The sequence below is a fragment of the Neofelis nebulosa genome, chromosome 8 (genome assembly GCF_028018385.1).
Source record: "Neofelis nebulosa isolate mNeoNeb1 chromosome 8, mNeoNeb1.pri, whole genome shotgun sequence".
NCBI lineage: Eukaryota > Metazoa > Chordata > Mammalia > Carnivora > Felidae > Neofelis > Neofelis nebulosa.
The window spans coordinates 64495297-64522851 of record NC_080789.1 but is presented as its reverse complement, the minus strand read 5'-3'; the positions used below and the strand labels follow the sequence as shown (position 1 = coordinate 64522851).

Genomic DNA, 27555 nt, shown 5'->3' with positions numbered 1-27555 from the left:
ATCCAGTGGTCACGGTGACTTTATGGAACACAATGACCATGAATAATGAAAACTGACTCTACGTATTCAGTAGGCCGGATACGGTGCCGAGTGCTTGTATGGCCAACGTTAGCTTGAGTCCTCCTCACCTCAGGGGCCTCCTATGTACTGTCTACAAACTGATTAAGCAACCCACAGATATTTACTCGACAGATACCAATTATGTTGGCACAAGGATGGGAGATGGGAATAGGCAGAGAAAGAGAAAAACTTCGTTCTGGCCTTGTGGGAGTTTCTGACGTGAGATAATAAGCTGAGCGACAGAGGTTATTTCTAACACTGACATTCTAGGGTCAGTAGCTTTAGAGGCCCAGGACATAGCCAGAAAAAAACCACATTTCCCTACGAGGTTCTGGGACATCTTGGTGTCCGTGATAGTAAGTTTCAGACAAATGGACCATTACAGAGAATTCTGTCTCTAAATGCTGAGAAATGGAGAAACAGAATTTTTGGAGCAAAAAGGGAATTCGTCTAGGAAATCTACATTGACCCTTTAGTGATGATTTGTAATCACTAAACAAATTGCTGTAACAGACTGCTAAATGGATAATACAAATAACAAATGTGAGCCTGATGCTTCTTTTAAGTCCCAAGATCAGTTTCACCACCTCCTTTAAAAGTCTACCCTGACCATCCCTGCAATGGCAGATACTTACTTCTCTGGAATTCCTACTGGTCTCATTGAGTACTTATGTGTGCAAGCTTATATTGTTCCTTGTCTCCATGGGTACATTTTCTGTCCTTTCAACTTTTGGTAAATCACTTCAGGGAAAGGACAAGTCTCCTATGTCTTTGGGTCTCTAACTCTCAGCATGAAACCTTTGGGTCTCTAACTCTCAGCATCAAACCAAAAGTACGTAGAAGGAATCAAAGGCTTCAGAATGAGAAAGTGATCATATTCTGAGGGACCACTGAACTGCTTATGTTTACCAGCATAAAGAATGTATGAAGGCAATAGACAACACACACACACACACACACACACACACACGAGAAGAAAGTCATACAATTGAGAAGATATTTGCAATGCATAGCATTAAAGTATTAATATCCAGAACAAACATAAAAAATACCTCCTATAAATCAGTTTTAAAAAAGGGTAAACAGGGGCGCCTGGGTGGCTCAGTTGGTTAAGCATCCGGCTTTCGCTCAGGTCATGATCTCACAGTTTGTGAGTCTGAGTCCCACATTGGGCTTACTGCTATCAGGGCAGAGGCGGCTTCAGGTCCTCTGTCCTGGTCTCTCCGCCCCCTCCCCAGCTCACGCACTCACTCTCTCTTTCTCAAAAATAAATACACATTAAAAAAATTTTAAGAAAAAGGTAAACAATCCAAGTGAAAAATGTGAAAACAAGGTTAAACTGGAAAGTCACAGAAAGGAACCTTAAATGGCCAGTAACACGAAAAGATGCTCAGGGTAACCAGCGATTGTGGAGTGTGAATTAAATTGCAAAAATTCCACTTCATACCCATTAGTTTAGAAAACTAAATAGATCTGACAGTGTCATATGTAGCAAGAACATGGAGCACTGGGGGGCTTTTACTACTCCTGGTGAGTTGTAAATTCCAGCAGTCACTTGGGAGAGCCATTTGACAATGACAATCCCTAGCAAGGCTGAAGAAGCCCATGCGCAGACTATGACTCAGCAATTCCCCTCCAAATGTACACCCTAAAGAAACTCTTGGTGATACACACAAAGAGAAATGCAAGATGTGTCCGCTGTAACATTATTTGTGATAGCAAGAAACTGGAAAACAACCCAGATGTCTATCAGCAGGAGGACAGAAAAATAAATTGTGGACAGCCACACAACAGCATCCATCACAGTCAGGGGAAAGGAAAGACAAGAGCTGGTAACACGTAGCAACAGGATAAACGAATGTCACAAACGGTATGAAGAGAACAGAAAGAAGTTGCAAAAGAACACGTCAAGTATGATTCCAGTTTACAAAGTTTGAAAACATGCAAAACGGTATTTTCTGTGCGTGCGTGTATGTGTATAAGAAAAGTAAAAAGACATACATGGGAAAAAGAAATACGAAATTTAAGACAGTGGTCACCTTTGGAGAGGGGGCAGGAAGAGAAAGTGAGTGGGGAAGGGACACCGTGTGCTTCAATGATACATATAATAGCTGATTTCTTAAATCTGGTGGTAACTGTATGGCTATTTATTGTATTATTCTTTTTTTATTGTATTTTTTTATACCTTTAGTGATAGCTGAAATATTTCATACAAAAAAAAAAGAATTTATAGGAGGCAAAATACAAACAACAAAGTGGGGCACCTGGGTGGCTCAGTTGGTAAGGGTCTGACTTTCGCTCAGGTCATGATCTCGTGGTTTGTGAGTTTGGGATTCTCTCTCCCTCTCTCTCTGCCCTTCCCTCCCCTCTTCCCCCCGCTCTTTTTCTTGCCTGTGTGTGCACGCGTGCTCTCTTTCTCAAAATAAAACCAAAAAACAAAAAAACCAAAAAACCAAACCCAAACTCTTTACAAAAAACAAGTAACAACCAACATCATGCACATGACCGTGAAGGGAAGGCCAGGATCGGGGATGGAAATGGGAGTGCTGCGAGTGTTCACAGGACAAGGGAAGCAGCCAAGAGTCTCAGAAGTTGCTCACCTTGATACTCCCTTCACCACAAAGACCTTGTTGGAATGTTGCTTCTCCAGTTTGCTCATCACCTCGTAGAGACTGTGGTTCAGCTAGAGCCAGCAAGAGAGACGGGTTGCTAGCCAGAGGGAACCTGAGACTGGCATATCCCTTCTCTTCTCCCTTTCAGACAGTTCCCCAGATAAAACCTCCCCACCCTTAACTATAAAACTCCTCCTCATCTCTTTTGCACTAGTGTCTAGGGTCCTGTCCTGCCACCCCTTCTTCCTTGACTTGTCTGTGTCCTAAGTTCTGTCTCTTCCATCAGACTGGCAGCTCCCTCCCTCAAGGCTGGGTCCTTGATGTCTGACGTTTGATTTGAGGTTCTGGCTTCTCTCAGGTAATCCAGGCAATAAAAACCCACTGTAATATTAATGAGGCAAACCATAATTTAGCTCAAGAAACTGCGGACAGGAACATGTGGATGTGTGCACGAATTCAGTTAATGTTGTAATAGCAAAGAGTCTTGGAATCCCAGGACTAGAAAAGACCCCATGAGGTCATGTTGTGTGGCTGCCTGTCACTGCATAGGACTGGCCTTCTCCATTCACGCCCAACTACCTGAGAAACCAACCTGTGTTTAAACACCGCCCTCCTTGCGGCGCCTGGGTGGCTCAGTCAGTTGAGCATCCGACTTTGGCTCAGGTCATGATCTCACAGTCTGTGGGTTCGAGCCCCACGTCGGGCTCTGTGCTGATGGCTCAGAGCCTGGAGCCTGCTTCCGATCCTGTGTCTCCCTCTCTCTCTGCCCCTCCCCCGCTCTCACTTTGTCTCACTCTGTCTCTCAAAAATAAACAAATGTAAAAAAAATAAAAAATTAAAAAAAACAAACAAACACTGCCCTCCTTGCTCCCTAGCAACAGAAGATAAAGATTTCCACAGCCTGGGACTCCTGGCTGGCTCAGTCGGTATAGTATGTGACTCTTGGTCTTGCAGTCGTGAGTCTGAGTTCTGCATGTGGCACAGTGTTTACTTAAAATAAAAAATAAAGGGGCGCCTGGGTGGCTCAGTCCGTTAAGGGGTTCGTGAGTTCGAGCCCCACATTGGGCTCTCTGCTGACAGCCCAGAGCCTGGAGCCTGCTTCCAATTCTGTCTCCCCTTCTCTTTGCCCTTCCCCTGCTTGTGTGCGCGTGCTCTCTCTCTCTCTCTCTCAAAAATAAATAAACGTTAAAAAAAAAATAAAATAAATAAAAATAAAAGATTTCACAGCTTGGTTCCCCATGTCAGCTATTCCTTCCAAAGGCCTACCTCCTTTATTCATCTGAAGCTCAAGTTTGGCTGCCATTATTCAGTTGTTAATGGAGACGGGGAGGGCCCTCTGAGGCAGGTACAGGTGCTTTAACCCAGTTCAACAATGTCAGTCAAGTGCTATTATCTCCTCATGAGAAAAAGGTAAAAACCCGTGCTGCCAATATCAATATTTAATGAGCTTATGTAAGTTAGGGCTACTTTCACATTTCCTAGGAAGACCCACCTAGCTGTCCACATTCGCCAAGATGTTTCTCACCTTGCTCATCTCCCTGTAGAAGACATCCCTCAGGTTGGAGATGTTCTGGAAGATGGTCACGTAACAGCCAATACGACTATCAGGGGCCAAAAAACAAAAACAAGACCACATGCAGGTGAGCGATGGTAAAGGAAATCTTTGAGATACAAGGGAGGAGCTTTAGCCAACACCAGAGGACACGAAGAGTCCTCAGAGAAAAGCACCCTGCACCCTAGACTCAGGATGTGATCTGGATTTGTCAGGGTGAGGCCAGTAGCACACTGGGCTCTCAGAAGAGTGGGAAGGTCAGGGGAGACACTTATCGGCCCAGCCTGATGCCAAAACATGAGACCTCTAGTGCGTGAAGCTATCTTGATCCAGGCCCTTTAGGTACTAACGTAGATATGAAAGTACTCTAAAGACTTTTTATTTTTATTTATTTATTTTTTTAACGTTTATTTATTTTTGAGACAGAGAGAGACAGAGCATGAACGGGGGAGGGTCAGAGAGAGGGAGACACAGAATCTGAAACAGGCTCCAGGCTCTGAGCTGTCAGCACAGAGCCCGACGCAGGGCTCGAACTCACGGACCGCGAGATCATGACCTGAGCTGAAGTCGGCCGCCCAACCGACTGAGCCACCCAGGCACCCCTCTAAAGACTTTTTAAAGTGCTGTAAAAATATAAGGCCATACCATTATAATCATTATCATAAATAATTATTCTTTCTCATTGTGCAATACCTGGGCTTCGATGAAGCCGAAGGCACATTGGCAGAATTCTACTGTGAATGAATGGGGGAAATTTACATTTAAAGAAACTGTATGAAATTGCAATGCTATTTAAATTAGGAGTCACATTAACTGGTGTCTTAGAATACGTGTAGTGATTAAAAAGGCTCCACCAGGGGCGCCTGGGTGGCTCAGTCGGTTAAGTGGCCGACTTCGGCTCAGGTCATGATCTCGCGGTCCGTGCGTTCGAGCCCCGTGTCGGGCTCTGTGCTGACAGCTCAGAGCCTGGAGCCTGCTTCACATTCTGTGTCTCCCTCTCTCTCTGCCCCTTCCCTGCTCATGCTCTGTCTCTCTCTGTCTCAAAAATAAAGAAACATTAAAAAAAAAAAAAGGCTCCATCATACAGAGACTGATATTAAGTGGCAATATAAAATACTGACTACAGCTGCCATTACAGCATATCTCATACAATGAAAAGTCGGACACAAAGACAATTTCTACTCAGACGCCTCCTCCCAATGTGGGAGATTTACGTCTACAACATGTTTACCTCCTGTGAAGCAAAGACATCATTAATAGAAATAATCATCCCGTGGCTTAGCGTCTCCATCGAGCCGGATGTTCGTGAGCCAAGCCGGCTTAAGACAGTGCACACCGAGGCACGGAACCATATACTCCTGGCTCGCGTGATGACGGCCATCTACTTGCCAAGATCGCTCCTGTCCAAGAAGCACCTTGCCTTTAAACTGGAAAAGCTGGCAGGGCAGGCGTGGTTAGCTCCGTACCGCCGGTGAAGTAAGCAGGGTCTGGGGCGATAAGGCAGCTTGCCTAATGTCACCCAGCAAGGTAGTGGCAGGGCTGAGGCTACACATCCCACTCTTGCACCAGAGCTCAGGTGACGAGTTTGGGTTGCCAGGTAACCCGGGCCTCCAGCGGCCCGGGGGTCCAGGCCTTTTCTGAAGGTCAATCATTACCTGTGATACAGAGCAGGCAACTCCTCCAGCAGTTCCTGGTTCAGGTCTTCAAACACACTCTGGGCTTTGTTGAACTCTTCCTCTGCCTAGGGGGTGAAACAGACAGGGCCGTTGCCCTCAGTCCCAGGTCTAAGGCTGGAGAGGCTATGCCTCCTTGATCCTCTGCGGCTTTTCAGGGACTTCCTGGGAACCGAGCCTCTCTTTCCCCAGACCCGTGCCCTCCCAAGCCATGAGTGTTTGACTATCCTGAGAGCATTGGTGTCAGGGAACACAAGATTTCCTTCAGGACACGCTGGATGCTGGATTTATCGTTTCCTAAATCCAGCCTGGCCCAGCGGGAGGGCAGGAAGGTTTTATCAGGGTTGTTTTGTTTTTGTTTTTTTTACCTTGGCAGTCTTGGCCTCATCTTTCTTCTTGGCATTCTGCAACGCCTCCAGGTGGTGTCGGGCACTGTCATAGTCCACAAGTTTCCGACCCCGCTTGGCAATTCTTTCCTAGCCCAGAGGTAGGAGAGAGGCCTCGAGAGTCACTTTTCGGTGGCCAGGATGCAGGTGACAGAGTGTCCAACACAGAGGCATGATGACTGGGTCCTATTATCGCACTGCACTTTCTAACAGTTTTGTGCCCAAAGGATCTCCCTCGCTCTTTGGAAAGAATGGGAATTCTCGGTGGGGGGGCAGAGTAAAGGGAAACCCTACAGAGTGTGTGGAAGCCTGCACTAAACATCTCTACTTCCTATAAACCCACTAAAATCTGGTTCAGCCTCCAGGTGACATGGCCTTGAGAATCTAACTAAATTCAAAGTCAGGGGTGCTGGGTCTTACTCCCAGTGCTGCCACTTATTAGCCCCGTGATGGAGGGCAAGGCACGTCTCTTTTGGAACATCAGCAGCCTCATCTGCCCCTACGGTGTTATTTGAAAGCTCAAACGCAGACTATAAAGTACTTTGAAAATCCTGAAGCATAATAAAAATGGTAACTTGTTACGTGCACTGAGAGACCGTCTACTCAGTCTCATCCAAACTACATATTCAATCATGGATTTTATTTAAAAAAAAATTTTTTTTTTAACGTTTTCATTTCTCTTTGAGACAGAGAGAGACAGAGCATGAGCAGGGGAGGGTCAGAGAGAGGGAGACACAGAATCTGAAACAGGCTCCAGGCTCTGAGCGGTCGGCACAGAGCCCGACACGGGGCTCGAACTCACGGACCGCGAGATCGTGACCTGAGCCGAAGTCGGCCGCTTAACCGACTGAGCCACCCAGGCGCCCCTCAAACATGGATTTTCAAAGGACTAGTGATGATCTGGCCCAGCTTCCTACTGAACACGTGGAGCTGCAATATCCCAAATTAGTAGTTTACCAATTTCTGCTGGAACAGAGAATGGACAATTCCCAACTTCACAGCAGATTTCATTTTTTGAAAGCTTGATGACAGACTGAAGTCAGGACCCCTCTAATTTCTCCCTATTAATCTAAAAGCAGTGCAGCGCCTGACAGAGTAGATGTTTAATAAATAGGAGTTGAATGAATAAATGAACTCTAACTCTGCTTTCTGGAACAGCTTAGAAGAGGTTGCATCCCTCTTTTACCTAGCAGACTTCCAAGTATCGGATGTAGTTATCATGACTCCTCCAAGTTTCTTCTTGTCTACAATATACAGATGGGCTGGGGTTTTTTTCCACAAGTAAAAGGGATGCCCTGACCTAGATCTAATTCAAAAACAGCTCCAATCTTCTTCACCCAAATCTAATTCTAAACATGCCCTTCACACACCTCTAACCTTCCACCTTAACCTCCCATCTGACCCCAGACTTTTAATCCTCTTTCCTGAGCTTCATTCCTGACTGTGGGCTCAAACTCTATGTAGGACGTTTACCCTGTATGTTCTCTAACTTCCAGGGGCCACCCGTGACCCATCCTTGACTCTGCAAACCGATTACCTTGATCTCGCTGAACTGGGCTACGTAGTTTTCCATGGTTCTCACTGCCTGGTCAGCTAATTTCTCTTCGTAGTCTTCCCAAAGGAGATCATTGTTCTGTGGGGGCAGAGGCAGAGGGCAGTGGTGAGGGCCCCACTTCTCAGCAACAACCACCTACCAGGGGAAAGCCCAAATTCTGCCTGCCACAGACTTCCTTTTTTGGAGCGCTGTATTTATTTATTTATTTATTTATTTATTTATTTATTTTATTTTTTTTCAAAAAAAATTTTTTTTTAACATTTATTTATTTTTGAGACAGAGAGAGACAGAGCATGAACGGGGGAGGGTCACAGACAGAGGGAGACACAGAATCTGAAACAGGTGGAGCGCTGTATTTAGAATATCACGTTGGGTTCCGGAGAAGAAGTCAGGTGAAGGAACAGCCCTTCCCCCAAGGGGCTGCCCTATAAGACACTGGACGTACACTCAGGGATTAAGAACAGGAAGAGATGGTCAGAGTTTTGGACTCTAGAGCTTGGAGGACAGGCAAATTTGGGAGCATAAAACTGCATGAAGTTAACTTTCAAAACCAACCACTTGGGTTTTATGGAACGGAAACTTCCGTAAGGTTTTAGGAGGGGGAGAAGGGCAACAACGGAGGAATCCGTAGACTAGGGAAAACTTGTTTTGACTTCCATAGTTACTGCTTTTTGCTACCGCCCGTGACCGAGGCTACATAAATGAACGATGCGGATTGGCTCCTTTGTTTATCCATTTGCTGGGATATAGAAGCAAAGATAAGGCTGAGATGAGGGCAGGAGTTAGTGCCAGAAGAGGTGTTTAGCCCAAACGCTCTTACCCCTACGATGGCCTTCAGCTCGTCGTGACCGTCCCACTCGTTGCTGTAGATCTCCTGCAGGGTTTCTGACACTCTTTTTGAGCTTTCATGCATCACTGAGAGGAGAGAAGTCACGTCTACCGTAAAGTTTCCCCCAAAGTAGGCTGGTATAATCATACGGGTGGACAGGCAAAATCAGTGGGTCTACTTCAGAAGGACGCAGACCAAGAAGGTTTGGGTTATCCGTGAGGAAAGCGGGACGGGGCTGGGACAGCACGAGTCGCTCTTGCTCTGCCCACAAGCCCCAGGACTCAGGGGCAGGCAAGTAAGTGATCAAACGCCTGAGAATGGTTGTTTTTCTTTCCGCGCTCAGACTTCTCAGGAGCTCGAATCCCCTGTGCTACGCAATACCCACCTTTGACGGCGCTAAGGAAGTTCTTCAGGTCCTTGTAGAGCTTCTGGCCTTCTGCCTGAAAGGGAGAAGTGCTTTCAGTGACTGAACAGATACGTTTGGAAAGACGCCTTAGAGGTCAAAGTTGAAAAGTAGGTTCAAAGCAGACGTCAATCCTGGGATCCGCAAATGTTATAAATGAGCCTCTGTTCTCTTTACCAAGAAGTTGTAGGTTATCTTTTTGGGGGCGATCTTTAAGTTGGGAGATTGTTCCCATGGCACTGGAAGATCTTTCCTCTGTTTGTTCTCCCATCCAGTGAACAAAAGCCTACACCCCGGGTTCCTCTGCTGGAAATACGTGTCCTCCGTGACCCTGTGGGTTATACTTTCCTCTCTGGATTAAGTACATTGCTACTATCTTCTTAAGACAGTAGGTCTTCTCCCTCCTGTGCACCCTGACCATTCCTCTCCTCTCCTGATGTCCTTCTCTGCCTTGCCTCACTTTACCCTTCCCTTCCATCAGTCACATGCTTTACACTCTCCTTCAAACAGCCTCATCACTGATTCTCCTCCTGTTCCGACATCAATAGCTTCATCCATAGCTTTATCCATCTACCCAATTCTTTCTTTGTTCCCATGTCTGAATTCTCATTTTTTAAAAATGTTTGTTTAAGGGGCACCTGGGTGGCTCAGTCGGTTAAGCGTCCGACTTCAGCTCAGGTCACGATCTCGCGGTCCATGAGTTCGAGCCCCGCGTCGGGCTCTGGGCTGATGGCTCAGAGCCTGGAGCCTGCTTCGGATTCTGTGTCTCCCTCTCTCTCTGCCCCTCCCCCGTTCATGCTCTGTCTCTCTCTGTCTCAAAAATAAATAAAAGTTAAAAAAAAATTTAAAAAAAGTTTATTTAATATTGAGAGATAGACAGAGACAGAAAGTATGTGAGTGAGTGGGGGAGGGGTAGAGAGAGAAAGGGGGACAGAGGCTCCAAAGGGATCCAAAGTAGGCTCCGTACCAACAGCAGAGAGCCTGATGTGGGGCTGGAACTCATGAGCCATGGGATCATGACCTGAGCCGAAGTCGGATGCTTAACTGACTGAGCCACCCAGGCGCCCTTGAATTCTCATTTTTTAAGGCTAGGACTCCCAAGCACAGATTAGGTCTCCTCCCTAGTAAAAAAAAAAAAAAAAAAAAAGGGAAAAAAGAGAGGAAGGTATCATTTAAGTTTGGAAGTTTTTATCTCAACCCCACAGGTGACCCACTTCTGTTTTAACTCTGACAAATGTTCATTGAGCCTCTGCTTCTTGAATTCAGCAACCAGAAACTCGTGACTTCTTGCTGAGACTGTGCTTCAATTTAAAATAACCCTAGGGGCACTTGGGTGGCTCAGTCTGTTAAGCGTCTGACCCCCAGTCTCAACTCTGGTTGTGATCTCTCAGTTCGTGAGCTCGAGCCCCGGGTGGAGCTCTACACTGTCGGTGTGGAACCTGCTTGGGAGTCTGTCTCTGCCCTTCCCCCTGCACTGTCTGTCTGTCTGTCTGTCTCTCTCAAAATAAATAAATAAATTTCCAAAAAAAAGGTTCTATTAGAACTTTTGCCCACTGGTCTTAGGCTGGCCTTCTGTACTCAGAGTAGATCTGCTTTCTCTTGCACATATGTTTGAAGACATATGTCACATACCCTGCACCAAGTCTACTCTTTCAAAGGCTTCCTCTGTTGTTCCTCACGGTGTTATTTAAAGCTCTTTCCGACTCTGGTCTCTTTCCTCTGTGTGAACTCCAGTTTCTGGGAGTTGAGGCTAGACCATTGACCTCTTGGAGCCTGACTTCAGGAACGTGGGCTTGGACTGAAAGGTGCAGTCCACTTAAGGGGGTTTCCTGGGGCCAGACCTGTGGGTCAGGACAGTGACCTTCACGCCAGCTCAGGTGAAGGAGTATTTAAGTTGAGATGCATTATTATGAAGTATACCCATAAGCTACTTGTGAACTTGCTCATTTATTTTATTTGTTTGTGGTCATCACTAGATAGGCTATTGAGCATACCAAAAGTATAAACAAATGTATGGGAGGAAAAACTGAATATTCAGAAAAGTCTAACAACTTAAACTTTTTTTTTTTTAATCTGTGGAAATCTTTGCAGGAAGGATGATTACTGTGTACACAGCAGAAAATCTAGGTCAACTCGGGGTCAAAGTAAACTGGACTAATTATTTCATCCATGTTTTTGCCTCCAGCGCTTACTTCTTTTTTTTTTTTTTTTTCCAGCGCTTACTTCTAAGCCAGTCCAAACTTGAATTTTTTTTTTTTTTTTTAGCATTTATTCATTTTTTGAGGGACGGAGAGAGAGCATAAGTGGGGGAGGGGCAGAGAGAGGGGGAGACACAGAATCCAAAGCAGGCTCCAGGTTCTGAGCTGTCAGCACAGAGCCCGATGCGGGGCTTGAACTCATGAAACACGAGATCACGACTGGAGCCAAAGTCGGACGCTTAACTGACTGAGCCACCCAGGCGCCCCAGCCAGTCCAAACCCTTAACCATACTTCAGGTTGAAAGTCCTGGGAGCTGGGATGCCTTTAAGCATCTGACTTCAGCTCAGGTCATGATCTTGCAGTTTGTGAGTTTCAGCCCCACATCGGGCTCTCTGCTGTCAGCACCGAGCCCACTTTGGATCCTATGTCCCCCTCTCTCTCTGCCCCTTCCCTGCTTGTACTCTCTCTCTCTTAAAAGTAAATAAACATTAAAGAAAAGAAAAGAGGAGAAAAGAGAAAAGAAGAGAAGAGAAAAGAAGAGAAGAGAAAAGAAAAGAAAAGAAAAGAAAAGAAAAGAAAAGAAAAGAAAAGAAAAGAAAAGAAAAGAAAAGAAAAGTCAAGTCCTTGGAGCTGAATGCCAGGGCTCTAGGGACATGAGCACACAGTCTCAAGGGCGTCTAAGACACTGTCAGGGAGGTGGGAAAAGAACCGGCATTGTGCGGTATTTCACAGCAAGTGAGGATCAGGAGAACATCAGAGAAATGACCTGGGCGGTGGGGGGGGGGGGGGGGGGGGGTTCAGATGTTATAGAGAGGTTAGAGTGCAGGAACAACTGGTCACAGTAACTGGACTTGGTAACTGGAGGTCACTGGTAATCTTGAGAAAGTGCTTTCAATAGCATGATGGAGACGGTCAGTCAGCCACCAAAATTCAGAAACACTCAGCATTCATCAGGAAGGATGTTTCACTTCCTTCTTGCTTTTTCATTCATGGGAAAAAAGTTGAAACAGCCTAAGATGTTAAATGTGCATAAAAGCTTTTAAAGATGGAAATGGTAGGTGGGTGTAAGTTTGAGAGTTTTAAAAATGTGACAGCCAAGGTTTGAAAGAGTTTTGAGGATTATACAAATTAACAAGGATTTCAAGTTCCTTTTTGAAAGAAAACAAAATGAACTCAACTTTTTACCTCACCATGAAGATTTGGTCTCCAAAGTACATATTGGAGTAACAAAACCTGTTAAACCATCTTGCGTAATTTATTTAACAAAAATTTTTTTTTAATGTTTATTCATTTTTGAAAGAGAGAGACAGAGCACAAGCAGGGATGGGGCAGAGAGAGAGGGGGGACACAAAATCCAAAGCAGGCTGCAGGCTCTGAGCTGTCAGCACAGAGGCCGATGCGGGGCTCGAACCCACGAACCGTGAGATCATGACCTGAGCCGAAGTCGGACGCTCAATGGACTGAGCCACCCAGGCGCCCCCATCTTGCATAATTTCTACAAATGAAATTCAAATTGTTTTTATCCCATTAGACATTATATGGCGCGACAAATCTGATCAGTAATCAAGGCTACCGTGCATGAGTATGTATGCTGTTCAAAACCAGGGGGTTCTACTGATACCAGAGTCCATAAAATGTGAATGCCTTCTGCCTTCCGTGGCACCTCACAAAAGCCTAACTCCCCTTCTGTGTTTTAGGATCAAGCTTCGAGGTCAAAGTTCTTCCTTTAGGAAGAGTTCTTGCTCTTTCCTTTGAGGAGATGAAGCATGTGTGTGTGTGTGTGTGTGTGTGTGTGTGTGTGTGTGTGTGTATGGGGGGGGAGTGGTGATGGGAAGTGGGGTAGCGGGATGCCAGTGGGTATCATTTTTTTTTTTTAATTTTTTTTTTTAACGTTTATTTATTTTTAAGACAGAGAGAGACAAGCATGAACGGGGGAGGGTCAGAGAGAGGGAGGCACAGAATCCGAAACAGGCCCCAGGCTCTGAGCTGTCAGCACAGAGCCCGACGCTGGGCTCGAACTCATAGACCTGGAGATCATGACCTGAGCCGAAGTCGGCCGCTTAACCTACTGAGCCACCCAGGCGCCCCCAGTGGGTATCATTTTATTTCACTGACCTGTCTACCCTCCTACCCTGAAATGTCTCTAGGCTGAAGAATCCTAGCCTTCTTCTTCAGGTATGACTTTTAGGGTCTTAGGTTCCTCCCCGTTTGTGAGTCAAAGACTTGCAAGTTATTCCACTTTTCCGGTTCCAGTTTCCTCATCCATAAATGTCGGGTCAGACCATTTCTAGCCCTAAATCTTATCGTTTTAGCACTTCCGCTCTCTGAATACCTGGCCAAATTCTTGGCATCACCATAAAGAGTCTGACTTGGTCCTTCCAACCCCTATATAAACAGCCCCAGCCCTCAGGTAATGGACCATTCGCTGTGGAAGCTTGTGCTAAACCCTCAGGTAGACAGAGCTGTGTCCTAAGAGACTGCGGTACTGAGGATGGAGAAGAAAGTCCCTGTCCTGGGGCTCTCCACTTGCTGGAGAGAAATGGACTCAGAGAAACCCAAACGCTCCGCACAATAGTAAGTAGCCTGAAGGTCCTGGAGTAAGCTCTAGAAATGCTCCATCTAATGGAGGCCCAGAGGGGAGACGAGAAGCTGGATTGTTGGGTTTGATTTTAAAGGCAATGAATTGGAAGCAGCTGTCACTACCAGAAATAAGAGATTAAAATGCTGCTTGGGGAAAACAATTCTTCCTCTATAATATGTTTTGAAGAGGGGTGGGGGGAAATGGGGAAGTAAACAAAGCCTTCAAAGAAAACTTACCTATGGAAATTTGATTAGGAACCTGGGCAAGCGGCCTGGCCTTGAAATCAGGCTGGGAAGTTTGGGAGTGATATTTATTTATTTATAAAAAATTTTTTTACAATGTTTATTCACTTTTGAGAGACAGGGAGAGACACTGTGCAAGCGGGAGAGGGGCAGAGAGAGAAGGAGACACAGAATCCGAAGCAGGCTCCAGGCTCCGAGCTGTCAGCACAGAGCCCGATGTGGGGCTGGAACTCACGAACCGTGAGATCATGACCTGACCCGAAGTCGGATGCTCAATGGTCTGAGCCACCCAGGCGCCCCTGGGAATATTTATTTATTGATAAAAAATATACCTACAAGCTGACTGCGGTAAGGGACTGGGTACATGACCAGCTGGTCCAACTTCTGGAACACTTCACTTTCAATCTCCTTGACCTTGTCTTTTCCCCCTCTGTTCGTCTGAGCTATCCGAGGTCCCGTCTCAGAGCTGACTGTGTTGTTACTGTCTTTCTCCTTAAACGGTGAATGCCTGAGGGCAGGCATATTGTCTTATTTGTGTTGAAATACCAGGATCTAGCCTGGCATACAGCAGGCTCACTTGTTAAGCGAACTTTTCAGGCAGGCTCAAATACCAGTCACTACGGGTAAATCATTCTCTCAGGAGAAAAGCTTCCCTTATTCCTAATCTCCCTCCATTTCCTTTCTCAAACAGATCTCCACCCCCTCTTCAAGTGACGTTCAGCTGGTGGGCTCACCCAGGAGATTCTGAGGGGACTGTCTCATCTGATCCTCTTATTCTTCTAGATGGCCCTTCCTTCATCGCTGACCCTTCCTTCCCACACACCTGCCATTGGTAGATCCAGCCTTTAAGGCCGAGAGGAGGAGAAAGGACCGAGCTACAGAAACCTTTCAACGTGGGTGTTGACTTACTGACTCCTGTTCTTTTCATACTGGGGTTAAAAGCTGAAGGGTAACCTTGATTGAGCAGAGGCCCAGGGAGGCCTCCTCGTGTGGTCCAGGGGGAAAAGCACTGGGTTCACGTTTGAATCCTCGCTCTGTAGCCCTTGTGCTTTACCTTGATTAAATCACTTCCTTCTCAGATCCTATTCCCCGCCCTCCGCCCCCCTCCCCCGCAATTCAGACTAAAATCAGTGGTTGCCAAATGCTGTTCTCAGACTGGCTACCACCTCATAATTACTAGAAGCTTAATATACAACATAGACTCTCCAGTTAATGATCAACTATGGCTGTTAGTGTCACATTAAAAAAAAAGATAAGAACACGTTATGTGCCTCCAGATGAGAGAATATCCCACCTAGAAAAATATCAAGTATTCCTGCCACCCAAACAAACAAAATCTGAATCTCATCAAACCTCTAAATCTATTCATTTATGGAAAATACAAGAGACAGAGGATCATGTTAAACAGTACCATGGGGATTCAGTCAGCCTGCAGGAAACTTCAGGAAAACAACCCGGGGTCAGCAAGTAAACCGCAAAAAGGGAGGGATTAGAAACCTGCAGATGAAGAGATTTAACTTTAAGGGACTTAAACATGTCCACAAGTTGCTGATTTAAACAAATCAGGGGAGGGGCGCCTGGGTGGTTCGGTCAGTTAAGCGTTCAACTTCAGCTCAGGTCATGATCCTGCAGTCCGTGAGTTCGAGCCCTGCGTCAGGCTCCGTGCTGACAGCTCAGAGCCTGGAGCCTGTTTCAGATTCTGTGTCTCCCTCTCTCTCTGCCCCTCCCCTGTTCATGCTCTCTCTCTGTCTCAAAAATAAATAAACGTTAAAAAAAAAATTTAAACAAATCAGGGGATTAAAAAAATAGGGGAGTGAACATTGGACATTTTGAATTATGAAATTATTGCTGTTTTTTTTTTTAATTTTTTTTTTCAACGTTCTTTATTTATTTTTGGGACAGAGAGAGACAGAGCATGAATGGGGGAGGGGCAGAGAGAGAGGGAGACACAGAATCGGAAACAGGCTCCAGGCTCCAAGCCATCAGCCCAGAGCCCGACGCGGGGCTCGAACTCACAGACCGCAAGATCGTGACCTGGCTGAAGTCGGACGCTTAACCGACTGCGCCACCCAGGCGCCCCATATTGCTGTTTGTTTTTTAAAGGTATCACTTAATCTTATGTTTTAGTGGGGTGATTAACTTGAAATATCTGAAAAGATATTTGTATTACGTTGTTAACTGAAAAGGGCAAGTTATGAAACCATTACAAACAGAATAATCTCACTATTGTGAACCTTATATTTATTTATTCTGGATTTACTTGGCTACCATACACATACATAGCACAGTGTAAGGCTATGAAACAACAGTGGTTGTAGCATGGGAGGGTGCAAAATCATGATTTTTTAATTCATGTTTTTCTTGTCCTTTCTGGTTTGTTGTAATGAGTAAACATCTTATAGAAAAATATTTTTAGGCGTGATAATGGCTTTGTGGTTATATTTTAAAAGAGTCCTTATCTTGGGGCACCTCAGTGGCTTAGTCAGTTAAGCCTCTGACTCTTGATTTCAGCTTAGATCATGATCTCACTGTTCGTGGGTTTGAGCCCCATGTCGGGCTCTGTGTTAGCAGCATGGAGCCTGCTTGGGATTCTCTGTCTCCTTCTCTCTCCGCCCCTCCCCAGCTCTCTCTCTTTCTAAATAAATAAATAAACTTAAAAAAAAATTTAAAAAACTGGGGTGCCTGGGTGGTTCAGTTGGCTAAGCATCCAACTCTTGGTTTCGGCTCAGGTCATGATCTCACAGTTTTGTGAGATTGAGCCCCACATCAGGCTCTGCACTGACAGTGAGGAGCTTGCTTGGGATTCTCTCTCTCTCCCTCCCTCTGCCCCTGCCCCTCCCCCTCCCCCACTCACACTGTCTCTCTCAAAAAAATAAATGAGCTTAAAAAAATTAAATTAAAATAAAAAAATAAAGAGTCCTTATCTTTAGAGATTAATAATGAAATATTTATGGATAAAATGATATGATATGCAGACTGCCCTTCATAGTAATCAAGGATGGGGGAAAGTGGGTGGAGACATAAATGAGTTGATTAATTATTAAAGCTGGGTGATGGGTACATGTGGATTAATCATACAGGTTTTCCTATCTTTGTGTATATTTGAAATCATCCATTAAAACAAGTTTACTAACTACGGATTCCCAAGCCCTATTACAGGTGACCTTGCATTTAAAAATATTTCCCAAATGATCCTGATATACAATTAACTGCTGAATTAGATTATAGCTAGGGGCGCCCGAGTGGCTCAGTTGGTTAAGAGTCTAACTTCGGTTCAGGTCATGACCTCATGGTTCACGAGTTTGAGGCTCTCAGCCGTTGGGGCAGAGCCCGCTGCAGATCCTCTGTCCCCTTTTCTCTCTGCCTCTACCCCGCTCATGCTCTCTCTCTCAAAAATGAACATAAGACAAAAATTTTCTATAGGATATAGCTAGTGTCCCTTTAATAGCATCATAAAGAATTACTTTCCATATAATTCGATGCACTGATATTGTGCAAGAATGAATTTGGCTGGTCTTTGTCCCAGTCCTGGGAAGTTAACTTCTAAATCCTTGGGAATTCCTGAGTGATGGGAGTGTGTTCATTTTTCATGGTGGGCCTCTTCAATCACGTGTGAATTTATAATAAACAAATGGCTCAGGATGGTGGCTGGTCAGGCTGGAAAGATGAACCATGTGATTAGAGGGCTGGGGCTTTGAGACAGGTGATATCAGCCTGACCTCCAGCAGAAGGGAGGAAAAAGGAAGCTACGGATTAAATTCAATCATGTGGCCCATGATTCACCATGTAACGAAATCACAACAAAAAACTCTAGACACCTGATGCTTGGGTGAGCCTCCCTACTGGGTAATCCTATATCAACGTGCTGGGAAGGTGACACATCTTGAGAACACAGAAGCTTCTCGTTTGGAATTCTCCTGGACCTCACCTCATGTCCCTCTTCACTTGCCTGGTCCTGATGGGTGTCATTTATAATAAAAGTGTAATTGTAAATAGAGCACTGTCCTGAGTTCTGTGGGTTGTTCTTGTGGATTACAGGAACTGAGTGGCTAGTAGGAACCCCCCAAAATTTGTAGCATTGGTCAGCAGTGTGGGTGTCCTGGGAGCTCTGGAGCCTGCAGCTGGTGTCCGAAGTGAAGCAGTCTTGTTGGGGACAGTGCCCTTAACCTGTGAAATGTGGCCGAACTCTGAGCAGTTAAGTGTTAGGACCACATTACAACTGGGTATTCACGTGAGTCAATAACCCCCTTCTATTACAAAGAGGGGACTGCGATCTCCAGGGCTCATGTAAGAATTAAGTGAGATCACGTGTGTAAAGCACCATGCACAATGCCTGGCACGTGGAGATGGAAAGTGAAATATCTTGGGGCACCTGGGTGGCGGGGGAGGGTGGGGCTCAGTCGGTTGAGTGTCTGACTTTGGATCACTTCACGATCTCATGGTTGGTGAGTTTGAGCCCCGCATCAGGCTCTGCACAGACAGGGCGGAGCCTGCTTGAGATTCCCCTCTCTCTCTCCCTCTCTTCTGCCCCCCCCCCATTCGTGCTTACTCTCTCTCAAAATAAATAAATAAACTTAAAAAAAAAAAGTGAAATATCCCATGGAAGCCTACACCTATTGCCCACTTCTCAATGTAAATTTTCTGTAAGAGAATTACCCGTAGCAGCCAGTGAAGGTAGAAGGAACCGAGACAATAGGAGGTTTGCTGGTGAGAATGACAGGTGAAAAGATGGACGGATCATTTAGAATTCTGGGCTTCGGCGAGGTAGATGTAGTGGCCAAAGAGGCAACAAGGAAAATCGGGGGCTACTACGATGGGAGAGCCTAGGGTGGGAGAGAGGCACCCTGAGGAAGTGATCAGCCAAAGACTAAAGTGGCAGGGGCTCGTTCCAACTTTGTCCAAGGACCTAGGGATGCCACTGTACCCCGGGGGAACCACTCAGAGGAAAGAACACTTGTCTGTCTCCCAAATCCCAGGGTCGGTGGGAACAAGAAAGGGAAGCGTCTCTGGTTCCCAGAGAAACAAGAAGCAGCAGGTTACTCCGTGGCCCTTGCCCCCCAACCCCGGGGGGAGGGTGGGGTAGGAGGGATGCCTGTTGGCTTGCCTAAACCTACTGTTCTTCTGCTACCCGGCCCTCAGGTCTCCCTTCTTCCTCCAAGTTCCCCCTCCCCACCCTCCAGATTACCTGTTGCTGGTGGAAGTTGTTGGCACTTTGTTCAAACCGTTCATCTTTGGTTTCCACAGTCTTCCCCAACTTCTGCAGAACCTGGGAATATAAGTTGGAAAGGTCAGTGAGGTGGAGTCAAGTCCCTCTCATCTGTTGGCCTCCTATGACCCTAGCTTCTCAGAGTCTCAGATGCAATTAAAGGGCTGTACTCGTATCAGCCCAATGGAATTTAAAAAATATAGGGTGCACTGTTGGAAAAAAAATCGTATTTGGTGGTTCTTCTCAAATTGGGGTATGCCTGAGGGTATCTGGCAGTGTGCGAGGGTGTATATACAAAGCCCAGAATAAATATGGCATACATGCCTGGAATGACATTATTATTTACAGTGGGGTTCCGGGGGTGGGCTGGGGTAAAGTATATTAAAACAAGGATTAATAAGAATGTAAAATATGCAGCCCTAACGATAAAATATGAGCCTTGAAGGTACTTTTCACTTGAGAGATGGTCTTCTAGCCACAGCCCCAGATTCCTCTAGATAGATGAGGTTAGAGGCAGGCAGGAGACTGTTCTCTTAGGAGAGCCCTTGTGGAAAACGCTGAAGAAGACCGACACAACGCATTTAGAACCCAGCTCGAAATGAATGCTATCTCCTCTCTCCTGGGAGCCAACCACCATATTGGTCTCAGCACTAATATAAAGGACAGGAAAATGAGAAAGATACGGTGCCTCTTCTCACAGGGGACACTCACCTGTACACAAGCAAGAAAGCCCTGCATCTTCCACCTGTAGCCCTCATGTTGGGAGGAGGCGCGCTGCCCCCGGGCCGAAGTTAGAATCTCAGAAGTTGCCCTCCACTACTTCTCCCTCACCTCCTTCATCAAATCCCTCAATATGTCCATCTCTGGAAACCGTCCCATGCTTTCTAGTCTCGCGGTCATAACTGTGTTCTGGGCCCTTGCTGTTGCTCTCCTGCATCTGCTTAAAACCTTCTAATGATTCTCCACTTGCCTGCTCAACAAATTTGCATGAAGTGCCCATACGTGTCTCAGTTACTCTTGATCTTGGGGTTGTGAGTCTGTGCCCCACGTTGGCTATAAAAATTATTTAAAAAAATTTTTTTGAACATTTATTTATTTTGAGGAGACAGAGACAGAGCATGAGTTGGGGAGAGGTAGAAAGAGAGAGGGAGACACAGCACTGGAAGCAGGCTTCAGGCTCTGAGCTGTCAGCATGGAGCCCAAAGAGGGGCTCAAACCCACGAACTGCGAGATCATGACCTGAGCTGAAGTCAGATGCTTAACTGACTGAGCTACCCAGGCGCCCCTAGAAATTATTTACATACATACATACATACACTTTAAAAAAATTAAAAAAAAACAATTCATACTCTATATCCTTTATGACACTTAACCGCTTTATCCCATTAATCAAGTTAATCACTCCCTTCTAAGTGTTCGCAACTTCTACACCTTGTATACATTTCTATTACTGTTTTTTAAAAAATTTTTAAATGTTTTTATTTATTTTTGAGGCAGAGAGAGACAGAGCATGAGCAGGGGAGGGGCAGAGAGAGAGGGAGACACAAAATCCGAAGCAGGCTCCAGGCTCTGAGCTGTCAGCACAGAGCCTGACGTGGGGCTTGAACTCACAGTCTGTGAGATCATGACCTGAGCCGAAGTCGGACACTTAACCGACTGAGCCACCCAGGCGCCCCTCTATTACCATTTTATGATTTAGGTTTATCTAGCTATGTCTCCTTCTGTAGGAGGAGGCTCCTGAGAGCCTGTAGGCTCCTTGAGAACTGGGTACTTGCCTTACTCATCTAGATTTCTCAGTACCCAGCAAAGAGATACTTAATACTTCTAACAGGAGGGAGAGTGGGACTGACAACGGGAGGGGACCGACCAATGGGCTGGGACTTGAATTAAGATTTTGCTAGACTGGAATAGAGTATAAGGGGGGAGGGTGGAAAGAGGACAAAGTCACGGAAATACCCACCCACATTCACACCGCTTTGTGAGGTGACTCAGCATGGCTGGTTTAGGGTGTGTTATGGGGGGTAGTGGGTAAGGGAGCCAGAAAGGGAAACTGGAGTCTCATCGTGAAGGGCTTTGAATCACGTGCAAGAGTGCCCAGGTCTTGGGGAGTGAGGAAGGCTCTACATAGATACTTGGGCCCACGTGTCCCCATTCTTTCATTTTTTTTTAGAGTGAGAGGGCACACGCAAGCTGGGGAGAGGGGCAGAGGGCGACAGAGAGAGAATCTTAAAAAGGCTCTGCACTGAGTGCGGCTCCATCCCACCACCCTGGGATCATGACCTGAGCCAAAATCAAAAGTTGGAGGCTCAACTGACTGAGCCACCCAGGTGCCCTGACCATATGTCCCCATTCTTTTTTTTTTTTTTTTAATGTTTATTTATTTTTGTGAGAGAGAGAGAGAGAGACAGACAGAGCATGAGCAGGGGAGGGGCAGAGAGAGAAGGAAACACAGAATTGGAAGCAGGCTCCAGGCTCTGGGCTGTCAGCACAGAGCCCGACGCGGGGCTTGAACTCATGAGCCTTTGAGCCGTGAGATCATGAACTGAGCAGAAGTTGGCCGCTTAACCTACTCAGCCACCCAGGTGCCCCCACCCCGCCATGTGTCCCCATTCTTTTTTTAAAATTTTTTATTTTTTTAAATTTACATCCAAATTAGTTAGCATACAGTGCAACAATGATTTCAGGAGTAGATTCCTTAGTGCCCCTTACCCATTTAGCCCATCCTCCCTCCCACAACCCCTCCAGTAACCCTCAGTTTGTTCTCCATATTTATGAGTCTCTTCTGTTTTGTCCCCCTCCCTGTTTTTATATTATTTTTGTTTCCCTTCCCTTATGTTCATCTGTTTTGTCTCTTGAATTCCTCATATGAGTGAAGTCATATGATTTTTGTCTTTCTCTAATTTCACTTAGCAGAATACCCTCCAGTTCCATCCACATTGTTGCAAATGGCAAGATTTCATTCTTTTTGATTGCCGAGTAATACTCCATTGTATATATATATACCACATCTTTATCCATTCATCCATCGATGGGCATTTGGGCTGTTTCCTTCCATACTTTGGCTATTGTCGATAGCACTGCTATAAACATTGGGGTGCACGTGCACCTTCGAAACAGCACACCTGTATCCCTTGGATAAATGCCTAGTGGTGCAATTGCTGGGTCGTAGGGTAGTTCTGTTTTTAGTTTTTTGAGGAACCTCCATACTGTTTTCCAGAGTGGCTGTACCAGCTTGCATTCCCACATGTGTCCCCATTCTTAACCCAGTGGTTAGCATCTCTAACTTCTGGAGCTCTCTCTGTAGTGGTTACGATCAAGGGCTCTGGAGTCTGACAGATATACGCCCCATCTTGGCCTTTCGATTTATGGCTCTAAGCCTTTAGGCAAATAAGCCTATCTGTCTCTTGAGCCTCTGTTTACACAACAGCATCTCCTGGAGTTGTCCGGAGAATTAAATGACATACATTCTCAGTGCTGCCTTTTGGTGAGTGCTCAATACAAATCCATTAGCATTATGTCCATTTGCACTCCCTTCCCTATGAGTGCCTATTTCCTTCTCAGTTCAGCCATATGTTTGTCTGTGTCTCTGACTCCAGCTCATTGAACACCTGACCCTGGGTACACCCGGTCTGTCATCTTCCCTGCACCCCCCCGCCACCCCCACCCCAGACAACAGAAAGTTGCAAAACCACCTTGTCTAAGTGGTAATTGCAGCTCTCACTTCCTTCCTGCTACTCCTCCCTTCCTTTGCCTGGAGGGGCTGGGGGGTGTTCTTAGGTGGAAGGGGCCGAAAGGGTAGTCAACCCCCGGCTAGCATAAATGTGGCATGCCCAATATCCCCAACCCCCAAAAGGCTCAAGGCAAAAAGGCTTAGAAGGGGTGTGAGTATGTGAACTGAACACTCCCACCTTCAACTGTGAAACTGAAAGATGAGTGTGATCGCCCTCAGAGCATAACCAGTGTCCTGGGCCCAAAGTCCTTTGTTGCCATAAGCAACAGGGCTGCGTATCCAGGCACTTACGCCGTGTTGTAGATGTTCTCCCGCAACGAAAGTTCTCTGACGGCAGAGAATGTAGAGTGCTGAACAAACATCTGAAAGAATTAATACATTCTACCTTTGGTTCACTTCCTAATGACAGTGCACCCAATGCCAGTTCTCTAAAGTTCTACACTAAGAATTCTGCGTTTAGAGAGAAAGAAGAGGAACAAGAGAAAAAGCGATTACAAAAAAATTCACTGCAGATGTTTGGTGGCTATAGGTCCCTACCAGGACCCTTCCCCCTAATTATTTATGATATTTTAGTTAACCCTCTCAATTGGGGTCATTTGAATAGGGCCTGGCTATTAGAGAGATGACAGATTTTTGTTAAAATTTTTTTCTTAGGTGTGATAACAATATTGCAGTTTCTGTGAGAAATCCTCATTTTCGGGACATACGTTAAAGTAGGCTTTTCCTTAGCGTGGTCCTAAATTTACTCTCCCGTCTTTTCTGCCACCGATCCCTGTACTCCAGCTCACCTGCATTTCTCACTATTCTGCCTCAACGGTTTTCCGCACTCCCTGCCTGGCTCATGCTGGCATTTCCTCAGCTAGAATGTTCCATTCCCCCCACTTGCCTGAGGAACTACTAATCGGCCATCATTCCTACCTCAAATTCTGCCTCTGCTATAAAACCTCGCTCAATTCTCCTCAGTCTTTCTCTCCTCTGAATTTCCCACAGACTGCAGACCTCTCAGGTGACTCATTTCACCATTTTTTTTTTTCTTTTTTTAACTAGACTGTAAGCTTCTGGCAGGCGAGAGTGCCTCTTATTCATCTCTAAATTCCTTCCTGGGTCCAGCCCAGTATCCCGGGCAAAGGAATTTCTCGGTTAAGTATTGTTGACAGAACCCTCTGGGAGACCGGTTGAGTAAAAGTCAGTAGAGGAAAAGACCAGCAAAGGAGGGGTAACACAATGCCCCTTCCGAGCCATTTGCCACAGAGCAATCGTGGATGGTGAAAGCACTCATTTGAACTGTGAAGACGCATCTTCCTGTAAAGACACAACTCAGTCTCATGTTGCGTCTGGGTGGAGACTGGAAAATAAAACAAGAAGAACGCTTCATCTCCCTCGTGTGTGTCGGTCACTGGACCTTCACGCCTAGATTTTCAGAGGAGGGGGACTGAGCAAAAGGTGTTTCTACTCCCAGCTTTGCTCCTGAGAGAGAGGGTCAGCAGGAAGTGGGCAGGCACAGATGTCACAGTGGTTTATTAGGAGGCTTGTAGAGAGAGCGGGCCTGAGGTTGGGATCCAAAGGCGGGACACCTGGGTTTCAGTGACAGTTCTGCCATTTGCCGATCTCTTTTGAGCCTCGCTTCTTCATTTCTAAAATTGGGATATTAATAACATGCACAAAGGGCGGCAAAGGTGAAATGAGATCCTATCACGAGAGCGTTGGCTCCATAAAGAGAGAGAGATCGTGTCTTTCCTGAAGTCCTCTGCCTCAACCATAATCGGAACTCGATACCTGACACATCTACTTGACACGGTGGTTACTACGTATTACTTAGAAGATTACAGCCAACTGCTTATACAAAAACTACAAATTGTTCCAGGGAGTCCTTTCTTTTGACTGTAACTTTCTCCTTCTCTCTCTTTTTTTTAAAAAAAAAAATTTTTTTTTTAACGTTTATTTATTTTTGAAACAGAGGGAGACAGAGCATGAATGGGGGAGGGTCAGAGAGAGGGAGACACAGAATCTGAAACAGGCTCCAGGCTCTGAGCTGTCAGCACAGAGCCCGACGCGGGGCTTGAACTCACGGACCGTAAGATCATGACCTGAGCCGAAGTCGGCCGCTTAACTGACTGAGCCACCCAGGTGCCCCTCTCCCTCTCTCTCTTGCCTTCAATAACGTGTCAAGACTCAAGGACTCTGGCAGGCTGGGCTGAGCTCCTCCTCACATTCCAGGCCATTCCCACTCTATCCAGGCAGCAGCCGCTGCCTCTACGGTGCCAACTGTACTGCTCCAAGTTCAATGTCTGCCCGCCCTTGTGTTTATGTCTAGGTTCAGAGCATCCTCCCGTTTTCTGCCTTAACCTGGAAAGGTCCCCAAGGCAGAGGTGAGGTAGCTCCTCTCTCTGCATTCTCAGAGTTCAGACCAGGAAGAACAGGTTACCTGGGTGGCTGGTTCTCCCTTTGGGGAATATTTGCTTCTGAGGTTCAAGGAACCCTCTCCTGTTCTCACTTTGGCATCCTTACCACGTTGAATTTCCAAGTCACTAAGCATCACCACTCTCATTTTTACACGTGCCGAATCTGAAGCCCAGAGCAGGGACGTTACTTATCTAAAGCTTTGCAGTCCATGCTTAGAAAAGGAGAGAAATCCCCAAGGGCATAGTGTTGATGATAGGCTGGATGAGGACAGAAGGTGAAACAGTGAGGTAAAGTCAACTGCTGTGTCTTTTAAAAATAACTATTATCGGGGCGCCTGGGTGGCTCGGTCGGTTGGGCGTCCGGCTTCGGCTCAGGTCACGATCTCACGGTTTATGGGTTCGAGCCCCACATCGGGCTCTGTGCTGACAGCTCAGAGCCTGGAGCCTGCTTCAGATTCTGTGTCTCCCTCTCTCTCTGCCCCTCCCCCGCTTGTGTTCTGTCTTTCTCTCTCTCTCTCAAAAATAAACATTTAAAAAAAACCAAACTATTATCCATGAATTTTTTTGTCTCCTGGGTTTTCTTGTTTTTTCCAACCCGTCACGTAGCTGGTAGCTCCTTCTCTTCCACACCACTTCTAACCAGACCTTCCCACAGGCTCTGATCTCTATCAGATTTGTAATGAGACAGCCTTCGAAGAGGCTAAAATCGTGATCAAGGTGAAATCAGAGCAAGGTGACGTAATGAAGTCGAGCCACACAAAATCTTGCCTTTTCCTCCACTCTTTCATTATGACCCCGGCTTCCTCAAAGGCAGAAAAAGGAGATCCATCTATCAGAGTGTTGCTACGTGGAGAGCAGAGGTTCAGGTTAAAAGGGAAGGACATACCCTGGACAGGTGGAAACAAGAATGTCATGGGGCGCCTGGGTGGCTCAGTCAGTTAAGTGTCCAACTTGGGCTCAGGTCATGATCTCGCAGTTTGTGGGTTCAAATCCCCACCTCGGGCTCTGCGTTGTCAGTGCGGAGCCTGCTTTGGATTCTCTGTTTCCTATCTCTGTCCCTTCCCCACTTGCACTCTCTCTGTCAAAAATAAATAAACATTAAAAAAAAAAAAAAGGAAGAAACAAGAATGTCACTAAAATGTGTCGAGGAGCGCCTTGGTGGCTGAGTCAGTTCTGCCTCAACTCTTGATTTCAGTTCGGGTCATGATCCCAGAGTCTGGGATGGAGCCCTGCCTCAGGCTCCAGGCTCTGGGCTGGGTGTGGAGACTGCTTCAGATTCTCTCTTCTTCCCCCTCTGCCCCTCCCCAGCTCATCTTTTCTCTCTCTCTCAAAATAAATAAATAAATAAAAATAATAATGTGTAGAGAAGTGTTACAGGTGGACAGCCTACCTCAATGTTGACGCTGGAGTAAGGCCACCCAGAGCCAACCAAGGACCCAATCTAAAAAGAGATGCTCCTTCATCATCCTGGACCGTGTACTTTTCAACGCACAGAAAGCAGATACGGGCTACTGCTCACATCAGCTTAAACACTGCCCAGAGGCCACGCAGGGTTAGGTTACGGTCCCCGCTGGCAGCACAGCTGGTCATTGCTGTCCTCACTTTGGGGAGAATGCCCTCTTGCAACCTTCAATTTCATCGTCTGTGAAAGAGCACCCTGGCTGGATTGCTAGGACAAATCTGCCAACGTTGGCTCCTTTCTCCCACCTTTCCTGGGTCGCCTGAGCGTTACTTAGGGTTCCCGAGGGAGACTGTGGTCTCCTCTGCTTCCCTACCCTTGCCCAAGAACGGGTAGCTTTTTTCTGTTCTCTATCAACTCTTTGTAGTTTAAGGAAAATCCACTCCCATTCCCGTCTGCCTGGGACCTTCTGTTCAGCCCAGGCCCCCCGGACACCCCCACCACCCCCCACCCCCACCGCACACGGCTCTCTCTCAGAGCCAGGCCGGCCGGAAGGGCAGGTGGTGCGACCCGGCCACATACCTTCTCCTGGGCCCTGCTGAATTTCTTCTGCACCTGCTTGGCGAAGAGGCCGGCGGCGCCACCCGCCTTGCCCTCCGCCATCCTGCCGGCTCCGGGTAGACTGGGCCCAGCGACCTGTGGTTTTCTGGAGGCCCCCAAGGAGGA

The 27555-nt window shown here is 46.4% G+C and overlaps 1 protein-coding gene across 4 annotated transcripts in view; it reads right to left on the bottom strand.

Moving 5' to 3' along the window:
- Window positions 1–27535, bottom strand: part of BIN2 (bridging integrator 2) — a 34348-nt gene extending 6813 nt beyond the window's left edge. For 2 of the 4 annotated variants that reach the window (XM_058742755.1, XM_058742756.1), the window contains exons 1-9: window positions 27412–27535; window positions 19278–19358; window positions 9053–9107; window positions 8659–8753; window positions 7821–7916; window positions 6266–6373; window positions 5880–5965; window positions 4198–4273; window positions 2661–2743 (exon numbers count right to left, since the gene is read on the bottom strand). In XM_058742755.1, coding sequence (XP_058598738.1) covers window positions 2661–2743; window positions 4198–4273; window positions 5880–5965; window positions 6266–6373; window positions 7821–7916; window positions 8659–8753; window positions 9053–9107; window positions 19278–19358; window positions 27412–27492 — 761 coding nt within the window. In that variant the 5' untranslated portion in view covers window positions 27493–27535. Of the gene's footprint in view, window positions 1–2660; window positions 2744–4197; window positions 4274–5879; window positions 5966–6265; window positions 6374–7820; window positions 7917–8658; window positions 8754–9052; window positions 9108–19277; window positions 19359–26820; window positions 26996–27411 lie in introns of those variants that run through there. The other 2 variants (XM_058742757.1, XM_058742758.1) reach the window with 2 other exon arrangements.
- Between the last annotated feature and the right edge of the window lie 20 nt (window positions 27536–27555).